The sequence below is a fragment of the Acomys minous genome (genome assembly GCF_964271855.1).
Source record: "Acomys minous genome assembly, chromosome: 19".
Taxonomy (NCBI): domain Eukaryota; kingdom Metazoa; phylum Chordata; class Mammalia; order Rodentia; family Muridae; genus Acomys; species Acomys minous.
This window is the reverse complement of record NC_140499.1, coordinates 35,844,911-35,858,696: the sequence shown is the minus strand read 5'-3', so window position 1 is coordinate 35,858,696 and position 13,786 is coordinate 35,844,911. Positions and strand designations below refer to the sequence as shown.

The window sequence follows — 13,786 nt, the reverse complement described above, 5'->3', positions numbered from 1 at the left end:
ATGGACACCCTAACTCAGACAATGAGTGTGACCAGAATTCACTATATACACGCATAAAAGTAGCAGAGAAAAAAATTAGTAGGTTTATTTTTTAAGTTGTATTCAAACGTTTACTGAGGCACTAACATTTGTAAAGCACTGACTAATAGGCAGGTTATTTAAGTTTCTTTTTGGGTGTGTGTGTGAATGTGCCCCAAGTTTATTTGTATGCAGGTGCACTCAGAGGTAAGAAGAGGATTTAGGATGCCCAGGAGCTGGAATTGCAGATGGCTGCCAGACACTGAAAATGCGTGCTGAGAACTGAGCCTGGGTCCTTAGCAGCACACTAAGTGCTCTTAACTGCAGTCTTCCCGGCAGCCCTGGTAGGCAGGCTTTTATAGTGCAGTTATAATTGAAATATGTGGGTCCTGTGTGCTAAACGCAATTTCAAGTTTGATGATAGTTGTTGGCTTCAACCTTTTCCAAACCTACTTTATTTGAGGTCCTTTAATGCTTCTACCTCCCTTCCAGTCCACCTACCCTGGATGGGAGAGAAGAGGTTAATGGGGAAAGGAGAAGTAGACCTGGGACCTGGGAGAGATTCCCCTGGCTTAGTCGGCAGGATTTCAGCAGACCAGCAATTCAACCAAAGTTGCTGCTGGAACCTGGAGCAGCAGGAAGAACCCAGAGCCCCGAAGAGTTCTCTGAAGACACTCTCTAGGAATTTCTCGTAAGTGGAGCAACGAACAGCCAAACAATACCAAGACCCCAAAAGCCCTGCCTCCTGTTTTGGTTGTTTCAGATGGCAAAACCAAGCCCCCCACCCCCACCCCAAGGAGGTGGTTCATCTTCTAGTGGATAAACATCACCTGATCTCTCAGAAGTCTGTTCCCCATCTTACACTTGGGATCTAAACAAAAACATGTTTATATCCACTAGAGATAGTGGTTCCTAGAAAATAAATGACCATGAACCTCATAATGCAAACCGAAGCATGGCTAGACAGGCTTCGCTTTTATTACTAAAACAATTTATGACTACCTTTAAGTACACTGAGAGGGCTGCATATTCAGGATATATATGTGCGCTATTTCAAATAAGACTTTATAACAGAACAATTTAAATGCTAAGGAGGTAGGGGCAAGGCTGTTATGGCTCCTGTTATGGCTCCTCTTGACTACAAACTAGATGAGATTTAGAACCATCGTGAAAAACAAATGTTCCGTGCCTGTATGTGAGGGAGTTTCCAGATTGTACTGCATAGGGAAGAAACTGAATGTGGGGGAGTCTTGTTCTGTCTGGCTAAGATCTTGGACCGAATAAAAGGAAAATGAGGTAATCACCAAGAAGCTTTGCCCCCACCCCACCCGTGCACCCCCCACCCCTTCCTCCTGAATTGGGGTGTGGGATAACCAGCTACCTTGAAGGCACCTGGAGCGGTGACTTCCCCACATGATGGACTGTGCCCTAAAGTGAAAATAAGCCTGTCAGGCATCTCATCAGAGCAATGAGAAAAGTAACTAATGCTAACTCACTGCAAAGAAAAGAAGAATACCAGACATAAGGCCAGTAGTCGGCTCTTCGGTCTTTATTTTTTCAACTCAAACCCATCTGTGTAGCTCACGTTATGATTTTCACTACTGTAGTCACATTCTAAAGCTTTACATCTATACCTTTGGGGTAAGTTTAGAAAACTGCATGGCTAAATCTACAAAGCTAAAATCCTGGCAACCACTGTCTTCATAAACACCAACCACCCCAAAACAAACAAACAAACAAACTCATTCAAAAGCCCATGTGCTCGGTTCCCAGAACACTGTACATAAGCGTCCTTTCTCCCGCAACAAGCAGCCTCATCTCAGGGAAACTAACAGGATCTCTCTGATAGAAAATGTGATTCAGAAGAGGCAAAGGACAGAGGCATTTCTCCCCGAAAGACAACTGAAATTTGGAACAAATGTGTACCTCCTAACAACCCAGACAACTGTCAGCTGCCAACTCCTGTGCCTGGCTCTCTGCTCTTAGTTTACCCTCTGCCCTCTCGCCTTCTGCTCCCTACAATGCAGTGGCTCCAACACTTGCACTCCCCAAGGCCAAGTGTTCTCAACCTGTGGCTCTCAACCCCTTTGGGGGTTGCATATCTGGTATCCTGCATATCAGATATTTACATTATGATTCTAAACAGTAGCAAAATTATAATTACGAAGTAGTAACTAAACAACTTTATGTTTGGGCGTCGCCACAACACGAGAAACTGTATTAACGAGTCACAGCATTAGGAAGGTTGAGAACCACTGCCCCGATGCCTCCATGTAATTAAAAAAAAAAAAAACCTTGCTTTGTCCCAAAGATCCAAAGGGTCAGGCTCCTCTCAGCCAAACAAGGCCTCTTCTCAAAACAGTCATAATAATATGTAGTTTGCTATTTTACCTCTTTTCCATAAACTTCTCCTTGCCCTCCTCTACATATCAATCCCCATCCTGCCACTTCTGTGTTGTTCTGTATCTTCCCTAAGGATCTATTATATTTTTTCATTTGAATATATCAGAATAACGGTTAGCAAGCTAGTACTGCTCACACAGGAACGTTTCAAAACTGCTCACCCCTAGGACCCCTAGTAGGTGACTGTTAATTCCACAAACTCTCACTTTGCCAACAACAAAGCAAAAAAGAACATTAGCTTAAGGTGATGGAAACATCCCGAGGAGAACGGCGAAGCTGTGGCCACACCCATCATCAGCTCCCTGTAGGCTGCAGGGTTATAAAGGATGTGCTGTTTTATTTTCCTCCCTCCTTAAGTGTAGCGATCAGAGAAGGTTAAGTGGCAATTCCACAAGCAAATCATTCCCGTCATGGTGACAGTTAAAGACATCACAGTACACGCACCTCTCTGTTTGGGTAAGGGACTCTTGAGAAACAGACACCAGTGAACCAAACACAAGGGTACGAAGATATTCAATTTTCACATTTTAAAATTGTTTGAATACTTCACTGGTTTTAAAGTAATAAACTTACCCAATTTAAAAAAAAATATATTACATTTGCTTAGTAAAACAGATTGTATTCAGTGCCAAGAACTTTAGATAAGACACAAAGAAGAGAAGGCTTAGCCGAAAGAGAGAATCAGGGGTTAGGGAGAGGGGGAGAAGAGGGAAGGGAGAGGGGAAATCCCTCACCCAAAAGAAAACCGTGTTCTTTACTTACACAGTGACGGGGCCTGTGTATCTAAAAATCTTAGCAAAACATTCTGGAAAACAGGCAAACTAGATCCAGCAAGGGATGCTGAAGAAATTGACTCTTTCTCATCGAGGACTTCCGATTCACCACATCTCTACAGGTTAAAAAACAAACAAACAAACAAAACAAGAACAGTGAGTGAACAGAGCACCAGTGCAGTTCCAGCAGGTGATGTGTGGCGGGCTCTTATTAACACTTCAACTCTTAGACCAATCAGTAACTGAGGCCCCAGCACTGTCTGAGGACCACACATCACAGTGAATGTGATTTCTGATCAAGGAAACTACCCCATAATTCAGCTTGACGTCAGAGAATACCCCCCAAAGAACACAATCTGTGAATACTTGGTCATTTCTGCCCTGTGCTGCACAGTAAATCCTGCACTGTGATAGTGCCCAACTGAATATTCCTCCTATGCAAAACTGCTGGAAACAGTTTGAGCTCGTGTCTGACCGTGTTCTCCTGCACTGTCACATGGTTATGAATCTGATCACTTTGGGTTGGGTGACTCTATCAGGAAGAAGCATTAAAGAATGTGTGTTAGGAGGCATCAACTGAAAAAAGCAAACGATTCTTCCAAACACATCCTCTTGCTTATTTATCACACTTCGCTAAAAGTTTCCTCAGGCCTCTCGGAATCTCCGTGGCTCCTGAAACACATCTAGAAAAGTTATTTTTAACTTCTATTTACCATAGAGGTAACAAAGAGAGGAGATTAAACCAGAGTCATTTCCAGTCTTTTTGATATTTCTTTGACCTTTCCTATTTTGATCATTTAGTCTTTAATTGGATTATTAAGAACATTACGCTAAAATACTAGTTCGTCAATCTACCCACTATTTTCAAAGGTCAAATGCTAATGACTCCAACAATAATAGAAATAATTACCTTGGCCATCTCTAAGAAATGCATGTTTAGACACAGGTTCACTTCAGCTTTGAAACTGCTGAGTAAGCTCGGTGTGAACCTTCCCAAAATGCTACACATGTGCACACATATGCACACATACGCATGCATTATGAAATACATAGAGAAGAGGAGACTGGTGTTAAAAAAAAAAAAAGAATCAACCTAGAAGTGCCACAAATAAGTGAGAAATGCATCTTTAGCTGGTGAGGTCTAGTCAGTCACTACAGTTACCACAGGACAGTCTGCTGCTAATATGTGGGAAACAGCAGTGAGAAGCTCTTCTCGTTTTACACTGTACATGGTCATTTGTTCACACCTCCACACTATCTTCAAGTTCTACTTTCAACAGTATGATCTTTTGTTCTTGAGGAGCACAGCTTTGGCAGGACGAGAGAAGATATCTGTGACAGTCCTCTTCCCATTTCACTTCCCGTCATTTCACAGGAAGTCACTGGCAGCCTTGTGGAGAGCCAGGTTTATCCATCCATGCCACTACTCTCGGGAGGCCAGACCCAGAACCATGACCAGGATGGGCAAAGGTCACTGCTGTCAAACTCACACTCAGGGAAAGGCAGATTCTAACCCATAAACACAGTCTACCTTCCCTTGTGGTGTGGCCAGGGAAACATAGGAAAATGTATGATGTGGCTAGGAGCTGCTGGGAGTGGATACCAATCTCATGGTGACCGCCATCTTGCCATCACCCAGGAGATGACATGGTGCCTAAAGACGCTCCACAGGATATGACACTTAATGAAATAGGAGTGCTCTGTAGAGACACTGGGCATTAAAATGTTCAGGAGCAGGATTTGCCACCCAGAAGGAACAGCAAGAGCCAATACTGAAGAAAGGAAAAAAATAAAATAAAATCTAAGTTGTATGTGGTGAGGGGACCAAAACAAAATTAGGGCTAGCTCTGTAACCCAGAGGACAACAAGTACTATATAGGGAAGGGCAGGTGGGGCAAGCAAAGGGAAGCGTCTTGTGTCTTAAAAGGCTCTATCTACTGTAGGAAGTGGGAACTATAATCCATTTACACTCCTAAAAGCCCATTCTGGGTTCTGTGTACAGGAAGAAGTACAAGGGGAAGCAAAACAACATAGGAGGCCGGAAGGCATCAAAGTGATGCAGGCCACGGGCCTCAATGGACCACACACATTCACCATGGCCAGTGGGCTAATGCTTACATGAAGGAAGCTCACTTTAGGCTGGGTGTGATGGCACACTCCATTAATTCCAGCACTTCTGGGAGGCAGAGTGGGGTAGGACTTTGAAGTCGAGGTCAGCCTGATGTACAGAGCGAGTTCCAGGACAGCCAGGGCTATAGAGAGAAACCCTATCTTGAAAAATCAAAGAGAGAGAAAAGAAAGAAAGCCCACTTAGAAAATTCCCCCCTTTAACAGTCGCTAACGTTAACAAATGTTGCCTATGGTTTTCATTTTATACGTCTGAGGCCTTAATGATTCTACCTAAAACTAAATCATAATCTCAAAAAATAATAATTCAAATTGATATCTATGATCCCATAACCCTAACTAACTGGCTGTAGAAAATATTTCCAAGCCTGCTAATAAATGGTGTGGCTTCAAAACGTCAGAAAGCTGGGTTATACTCTATACAAGTTTATATGTGTTTATTGCTGTTTCATGAATATCAGTCGCTGAAAATTGGGTTTCTCTGTTCTTATCAGATGTTAAATTTAATTTTAAAATATATAGCTCTTATTTATTCTAGAACAGGAATTATTGTCCGTGTCTACTTAGATCCTACTATGAGTCTTGAGACAATGATGGCCCTTCCACAGCTTTCTCAAGCAAGACAAACAAAGCTAATACAATAAAGACAAAAGGAAGGTATCTCTCCTTGCAGCAGTGTATTAAATGATGTCATGCATAAGAAGAGAGAAAAAGGGACCTACCTCTGCCTCAATCTCTGCTTGCCTTTTCTCCAAGAGTTTCGCCACAGCCATGGCCCTGTGCTTGCCAGACCGCTTGCAGCTCACGGCCCATTCACACAACAACGTCACCACAGCTTCATCATTGGGGGCAACCTAATGGCCAAGAGAAATGTACCAACCACATCATGTTAATGCAAGCAAAGGACAACCTGACCCTTAAAGCTCTGTTCCCAAGTTTTTCTAGCACAGTGCTTTCAAATCATTTTAACTTGAGTAGAGAGGTTTAAAAAAAAAAATCCTCAGTCATAAAAAAAGAAGACATTCCAAATTCACCTGAGTGTGTAACAACAATTCCAAGAGAACCAGAGATTCCTTAAAGAAAATGACCACTGAACTACAAGAACAGCTGTTACGAAGTCCACATACTCAACTCCACTGTTGAGGAGGGTCAGAGGGTGGATAGGATTTATTTGCCATGTAATCCTATCGGGCTGTATGACAGAATGACCAGCGAGAGATTGGAAGAACTTAACCAGAGGAAGGCTGGGCTACTGATGAAGCAGACATAAGTCATTACACCATGAACAGCAACCATGGGGGGGGGGGGCGGGGAAGCCAAGCATCTGAAGAAGCAACAACTGAAAGGGGACCAGGGCAGCCCTGGCTACATGCAGAGCACTATCAGTTCAGGAACAGACTGAGATGCACTTCAGGGACCCAGGGGACATGTCATAGCTGGTGGGCTGGAGGGATGACAGAAGAAAGATTGGGTTTCTATGTCATGCCTTGGCTTTACAGCATCCATGCCAAGCCACAACATACAGGCTACAAGAAATGCAGTATTTCTCATGAGCATAAGCATTATGCTAGAAAAGACAGATGACTGCCATATTAGCACTTCAATACAAGGCTAGACATGAACAGAGCTGGAGCAAGGTCATGAGGACAATCCCAAGAAGCATAGGCACACACATGAGCACAGGCCTGTGGACCCTGAGACATATGAGGCATCCAGAAGGAAAATGGAGGAGTAGCTGTCAATACTAGCAAACACTTCAAATCCTAAAAGTCAATTTGCTCTGACACTCCATTTGAAAAACTGCCTTCCCTTTCCCAGCAGGAACCAACTGCACAGAGCTTCTTGGTTAGGGGCGGGACTTTGTGTCCCACTTCCCTTTTCAGCACTGGGATTTATATGTGGCTTGAACAGGTGCAGCTTTTGGGCATGCTGGCACCACCTCTATGAGTTCCTGTGTGCATCCCTGTTGTACTTGGATGACACTGTTTCTCCGAAGTCATCCACCAACCGCTGGCTCTTACAATCTTTCGGTCTCCTCTTCCACATAGATCCCTGAGCTTATGATGAGGGCTTTAATGGAGACATTCCTTTCTGGACTGACTGCTCCAAAGTCTCTCACTCTCTGCACATTGTCCAGTTGTGGGACCCTATGTTAGTGTCCATCTATTGCAAGAAGAATCTTCTCTGATTTGGGCTGAGCAAGGTACTCACTTACTGTTTTGTTCGCTTAGCAGAATAATGCAGTAGGTTTTCCCCTAGGCCTGTGACCTACCTAATCTCCAGTTCCAGGCCACTTTAGCAATGTCAGGCAGCCACACTCCAGGGAAAGCCCTATGCCCGGGAGTAGCTGGCTAACACAAAACAAATTTCATGTCTTGGAGATTTTGGGGGGGTAGGGGGGCGGGTGTTTTGAGATTTTGTTTGTTTTTGGTTTTGTTTGTTGGCTTTCTCATTTACTTTGATTTTCATTTCATAGGGTTTTGGCTTTTTGTTTGTTTGTTTGTTTGTTTGTTTGTTTTGAAAGAAAGAGCATGCAGGCACACCTGAAGTTTGGGAGGGAGGGAGGTAAAGGGGAACTGAAGTGTTAGAAGGACAAAAACAAGATCAAAATATATTATATGAAAGCAAAAAGTTTAAATTGAAATATTGTTCTAAGGCTTTTATTCATAGTTTCTTAAATTGTGTCCTCTACATATGTGCTAATACGATCTTACAGATACATTAAAGGGAGCTCTGGGTCTCTGTCTGTCTGTCTGTCTGTCTCCCTCCCTCTTAATTTTTCAAGACAGGGTTTCTCTGAACAGCCTTGGCTGTCCTGAAACTCACCCTGTAGACCAGGCTAACCCAGAACTCACAAAGATCCACCTGCCTCTGCCTCTGCCTCCCAAGTGCTGGGATTAAAGGCACGCGCCACCATACCCAGATGCTCTGGGTCTCTTAATTTAAAGCAAGGAATGGGCTAGAGAGACGGCTCAGTGTCAAGAATACTTGTTCTTGCAGAGGACCTGGATTTAATTTCCAGTAACCACATGGTAGTTGACAACCATCCATGACTATAGTCCCATAGGATCCAACCCCCTTTCCTGACCTCTGCAGGAACCAGCATTCTTATGGTGCACAGACATGCATGCCATTAAACATTTGTACTCACAAAATGAAATAAATAAGTCTTCTAAATTTTTTAATATAAAACAAGGGAAATAATTCAAGTGAAATAAATATTGAGCATGGCATTTAAAAAAAAAGACATTTGTTAAAATTTTTCTGACTGAAATCTAATGTAAAGGTGGGGGAAGGGGCATAAGTTAGAGTCAATTCATAAAGCACCAAGTCTGGGTTCAAAAGAGGAAAGAAGTTAAACAGTTGCACTAATAGGGAACTGATAGGAACATTTATGATCCAAACAGTAATGTGCATTATACTCACATTTTAAGTATTTCCCCTGCATCTTCAAGATCAGATAAAAATACGTACTTATATTTTACAGGGGGAAAAAAAAAACCAGACTTGTTACAAAATCCAAGTACTTTCTAGCTGGCAACCTCAGGCCTGATAGTTTAATTCTCCTTAACTGCTGTCCCCCACTATATGTGATTTCACACCTAACTGAGATATCCTATAGTAAGCACACAGGGCACACTGTGTTCAGTAACATCTCAACTAGGTGAGAGACAGGAGAGCCACAGAAACTCACACCACTGCATTCCCTTCTCAGCAAGCAGCAGCTTTTAAGGCCACCATCTCTTGGGAATATAACTATGGCTCAGTATAGGTAAGGAGAATGGCACCCATGGACTCATATGTCTGAAGTCTCGGTAGAGCTGTGGTGGGTCACAGGAGGTGGGCTTGGAAGGCCTATAAGCCTGCCATTCCCAGTCAGCACCCTCTCCCTCTCCCTCTCCTCCTCTCCCTCTCTGCATTATGGTTGAGTCTCAAGATGTAAGCTCTGAGAAACAGCTCCAACACCATGTTTGCCTGCCTTCTGCCATGCTCTTCACTATAATGGCCATGGACTCACCCTCTGACACTGTAGGCCACCAGCAAACTTTTCTGTAAGTTGTCTTGGCTGTGGTGTCTTACTACAACAAAAGAAAAGCAACCAAGCCAATGCAATCCACTCTGAAACACAGTGAACACTGTAGTACACAAACAACACACAGAAGACTTGGAAGACAGAAGAAGATGAGCCTGCTCTTGGTGCCTACAGTGTGTGTGCACGAGGGTTAGATGCTAAAAGAGAAAGGAAATCACACTCCTCGAGAGATGGGAAGGAAAAGTTAGTAAGAAGCTGAGCCCAGAGGTGAGAGGAGCTCTTTAAGGCCAGTCAATGAGGGAACAGTACTGGAAAGGTTCAGTGTAGGACAGGACTAAGAAATGTACATTTTGATAGTCCCAATGCTAGTAGTGTTTTAGTCTAGATAGGGGAACTATAGTTTCATTTTATACTTCTATAGTACAAAAGAATGAAACCGACACATAGAGGAAAGTTATAGGCTAATGAGTAACAACAAACGTAAAGCACATGAAAGCCCCAACCAGATACAGCAAAAGGCAAATACTCTACTACAAACCGTGGGTATAATGGCATAGCCTCTGTGCTCATGACTACTACATACCATGCCACCAGTCAGGCCGGAAACCCGGGTTTCATCTTCCTCCAAAACCTATATCCCACTGTAAAGGAGTGCTTATGCATGCCTCAGCCACCCCTGTCTCCTCCTGCACTGATGACTGTCCCTACAGTTCCCCAGAGCTCCAAAGAGCTGATTTCCTCTCTACAACCAGGCAGAGGAATCCGTGCTAACCAGACGGACAGAATCTAAGGATGGATTGAGATTATTCTACAACCAAATTTCTAATGACTTGTTGCTATAGCATCAACAACAACAACAAAAAATCCATGCAAAACACTTTTACCCAAGTACATAAAAAGCAGAAAACACAAGTGTACTTCACATGTGACTACAGGGACAGCAAACTGGTGTTTGAATAGTAAATGTTAAGAAAGCTGCAGTAAAAGTTTTAAAACTAGAAAAATGTCCTTAATCACACACTCTGCAAACAGTCCCCCATGCAGGATGGTGTATTAAGTGCAACGCCTGCCTAGGCTGTAGAGTACCTTTTTCAAAACTAATATTCTGTAATATAAGGCTGGAAACCAGTGTTATTAAACAGGTGGACCCTGCAGTTCAATTGTTTGTCCATTCAGTTAGTATCTATTAAAACACCTTCTACGGTGAGGTCCTCTAAGCACAGAATAGAAATGTTTTCTCATATTTTACACTGGAGAAAAGAGAGATCAGTAATATTCTTTTGGATACAATCCCTACTATATCCACACAATCTTTAAAATGTTCACACAATCTGCTCTAATAATTCAATCTCTGGGAATACAGATATGGGGGGGGGGGCGACTCTTAAAGGTGAAAAGGCACGTGTGCTCCAGGCATCGGAAGGTAATTCTATCAAACTCTCCTGCTGATCCCCGCCTCACGAACTCCCAGTGATGTAGGTAATGGAATAAATCAAAGAAAAGTGGGGTGACCTCACATGCAGTGGGGTTCGGGATTCACTGGGTAAAGATGCTTTCCTCCAAAGCCCGGCAAACTGACTTTGATCTCAGACATTCACATGGAGGAGAGAAAACTGACTCTTTGTCTTCAAGTCTCCACACATGTGCTTAAAGTGCACACACGCACGCGTGCATATGCACAATAAATAAATGAATGAATGAATAAATAAATAAATGAAATGTTTTTTAAAAATCCTTGTCTAGAGGCTAAATAGGTCAGAGGCTAAAGATGCTTGTCTACACACAAAGAGATAAACAGCAATAAATGTAAATATAAAGTTTAGATTCTTGTGTCAGCATGTTTATGGTCTAAGTGTCCCTCTCCATCCAAGACATGTGTGGGAGGCTTGGTCTGCAGCCCATGAGGCTGACAGTCCGTGGTCGGGCTTTTATGGAGCAAGGTCTAGTGGGGGTTGGGGAATCCCAAGTTCTTTCGCCCTCTTTTGCTTCCAGGCCATGACGTCATTGGCTTTGCCTACTATGCTCTCCCCACTATGAGATGCTGCCATGGCACAGGCCAAAAGCACCAAGGCCAATCCATACTGAACTGAAGTCTCTAGAACTGTGAGCCTCAGGCCCCATGTGGTTGAAGGAGAGACTCTCCATCTGCAGGGTAAGTTATCGCCACAAGTGCACCCCTGACAGACACACCAAAGACAGACAAGACAGACACCACTGATAAATGTAGCTGATGCAATATAAAAGTGAAACATGCTTTTCCTATTTACTAACTGTATAAATGTCTGAACACATATTTTGTTTATACCCCAACTGTTAATATTGACGGCATTTTGCTATTAGATTTAAGAAAAGGGTTAATTCATGGGGCTCCTGAGTGGAGTAGTAAAATGTGACATTCCAAAGCAAAATACTATTCTTGCCAAGCTGTAATGAACATACATGTTAGTACACAGCATACATGGACCCCACCAGGAAGCCATGCACATACATTTCCCTTGTTTTCAGGTAGGGACTCTAGGCTGCTCCTGCAAAGCTTGTGTGCTAATAGCCCCTTGCTGGTGGTACCTCTGGGTGGTGTCAGAACCTATAGGAAGTCAGCTACTTTTTTTTTTTAAGTAGCTCATCTTTAAATGGATATGGGGACCCTGTATCAGCCACCCCTCCCAGCTCCATCAGTGTGCCACATATTCCCTTCCATAGCCACTCAGCTTCATCAGAGGCCAGAAGCAATGGAGGCAAGTAAGCATAGAATGAGACCTCTAAAACGATGAGCCAAAGTAAACCTTTCCTCTGCCGAGTACGCCGTCACCGCGGTGGAGAACTAATGGACAGACTTGCCGGCTACCCCACTTACGTGTCTTGACTTAATGCTTTTAGAAAGTGATTTGTTTTCCTTATATTAAGCAAAAACAAAAAGAAAAAGAGGTTAAGGAGGGCTGGAGAGATGGCTCAGAGGTTAAGGGCACTGACTGCTCCTCCAGAGGTCCCGAGTTCAATTCCTAGCAAGCACATAGTGGCTCACAACCATCTATAATGTGACCTGATGTCCTCTTCTGGCATGCAGGTGTACATGCAAGGAAAGCCCAGTATACAAAATAAATAAATAAATAAATAAATCTTTTTTTTTAAGAGAGGGAGATTAAGTATTCACATGAACATGATCTCTTTTATAGCGCTAGAGCCATCTCAGCCTGGATGGGCCCAGCCAATCCAAGTGCTTCTTTACAGTAGGTAAATAATTCACAAAAAGGAAAAAGGGGGGGAAGGAATCTCAACAGATCCTGGCTGAGTATTATGGATGAATAGGCTGTGCAGTAGATATTTGTGCATGTGTCCATAAAAACACCAAGGGTCACAGTATAAATCGATTTAATCATACTAGAGTCATTTCTCCTGCAAATTTATGAGTCACTAATAATAACAGTAGCTACTACTACTAAGTACCTAGTTACTCGACAGGCACTACAAATACTCAGTGCTACGCTAATGCTGGTTTCACATCATCTTACATCATCTAGCGATGACTTGCCCCTTTACAAATATAAGCAAATTACTCATAGGTGCCCTCAAAGCCTGCTGATTTCATAGCCGAAGGGCTTCCTGTCAGCCAGGCCCCTGCCTCCGCTTGCAAATACCTCCTTGTCTGTCTTGGTTGTATACCAATTGTAAAGCGGATGCACGTTTCATTAATCTATGCCCCCCTCTCCTTCAGAGCAAATCCTAGAGGTATATCCTTTTCCCCATCACCCAGCACTTTACCAACAGCCTTTTAATAGCACAAAAGCCCAAAGTGAGTAAATACACACTGACCACATCCTTGGAACCCAGGCACATCGCCAGGGACTAATGATGTGCTGGGAGACACACAAGACACTGACCTTGACATCACGGAGCAAAGGTCTGAGAAAACTGAGTGTGCAACAAGCACAGCCAAGGAAGTAACAAAGCTCTTGTATTTCTGATGACAGTAATCAAGCAGAGTACCTATGCCTGGTGAACTCAAGATAAGTAAAGCACATGCTAACCTCCAGACTTTTGCCACCCAAAAACTCTAAATGTTGAATACAAACTGGTCCAGAACAAATGCAAGCAAGAATATGTAGGTTTTGAGGTTGAGGTTGATGGTGGTACTAGGAGTGGAGACAGAGGAAACACCACAGTGCAGCTATCTAAAGCACTCTGTCTGGTGCAGCCGGCCTGTCCTTTCCATTACTCGGTACAAAGTCTGTTTCTGGGACTGCGGAAACAGAAGTGAAAAGTAGCTTTTCCTGCCACCTTTGGGTCTTCCCTTTTATCAACGTCTCCGATGCACCAAAAGATGCAGCTGTCTCTGCTCTCACCCCAGCTATAATCAAAAGGAGAAGCCAAGAGGAAGGAAGTGGGCCAAGAGCTCTGCAAAGCTGAGGGGCCTCCCCACCCAGCTGTTTGGAGA

At 43.3% G+C, this 13,786-nt stretch overlaps 1 protein-coding gene across 12 annotated transcripts in view; it reads right to left on the bottom strand.

Annotated features, from left to right (window-relative positions):
- The window catches only part of MED12L (mediator complex subunit 12L), a 315,424-nt gene that overhangs the window by 225,278 nt on the left and 76,360 nt on the right, over positions 1-13,786 (bottom strand). For all 12 annotated transcript variants that reach the window (XM_084768339.1, XM_084768345.1, XM_084768347.1 and 9 more), the window contains 2 exons: positions 6,044-6,175; positions 3,184-3,310 (listed from right to left, as the gene is read on the bottom strand). In XM_084768339.1, coding sequence (XP_084624465.1) covers positions 3,184-3,310; positions 6,044-6,175 — 259 coding nt within the window. The remainder of the gene's footprint in view (positions 1-3,183; positions 3,311-6,043; positions 6,176-13,786) is intronic.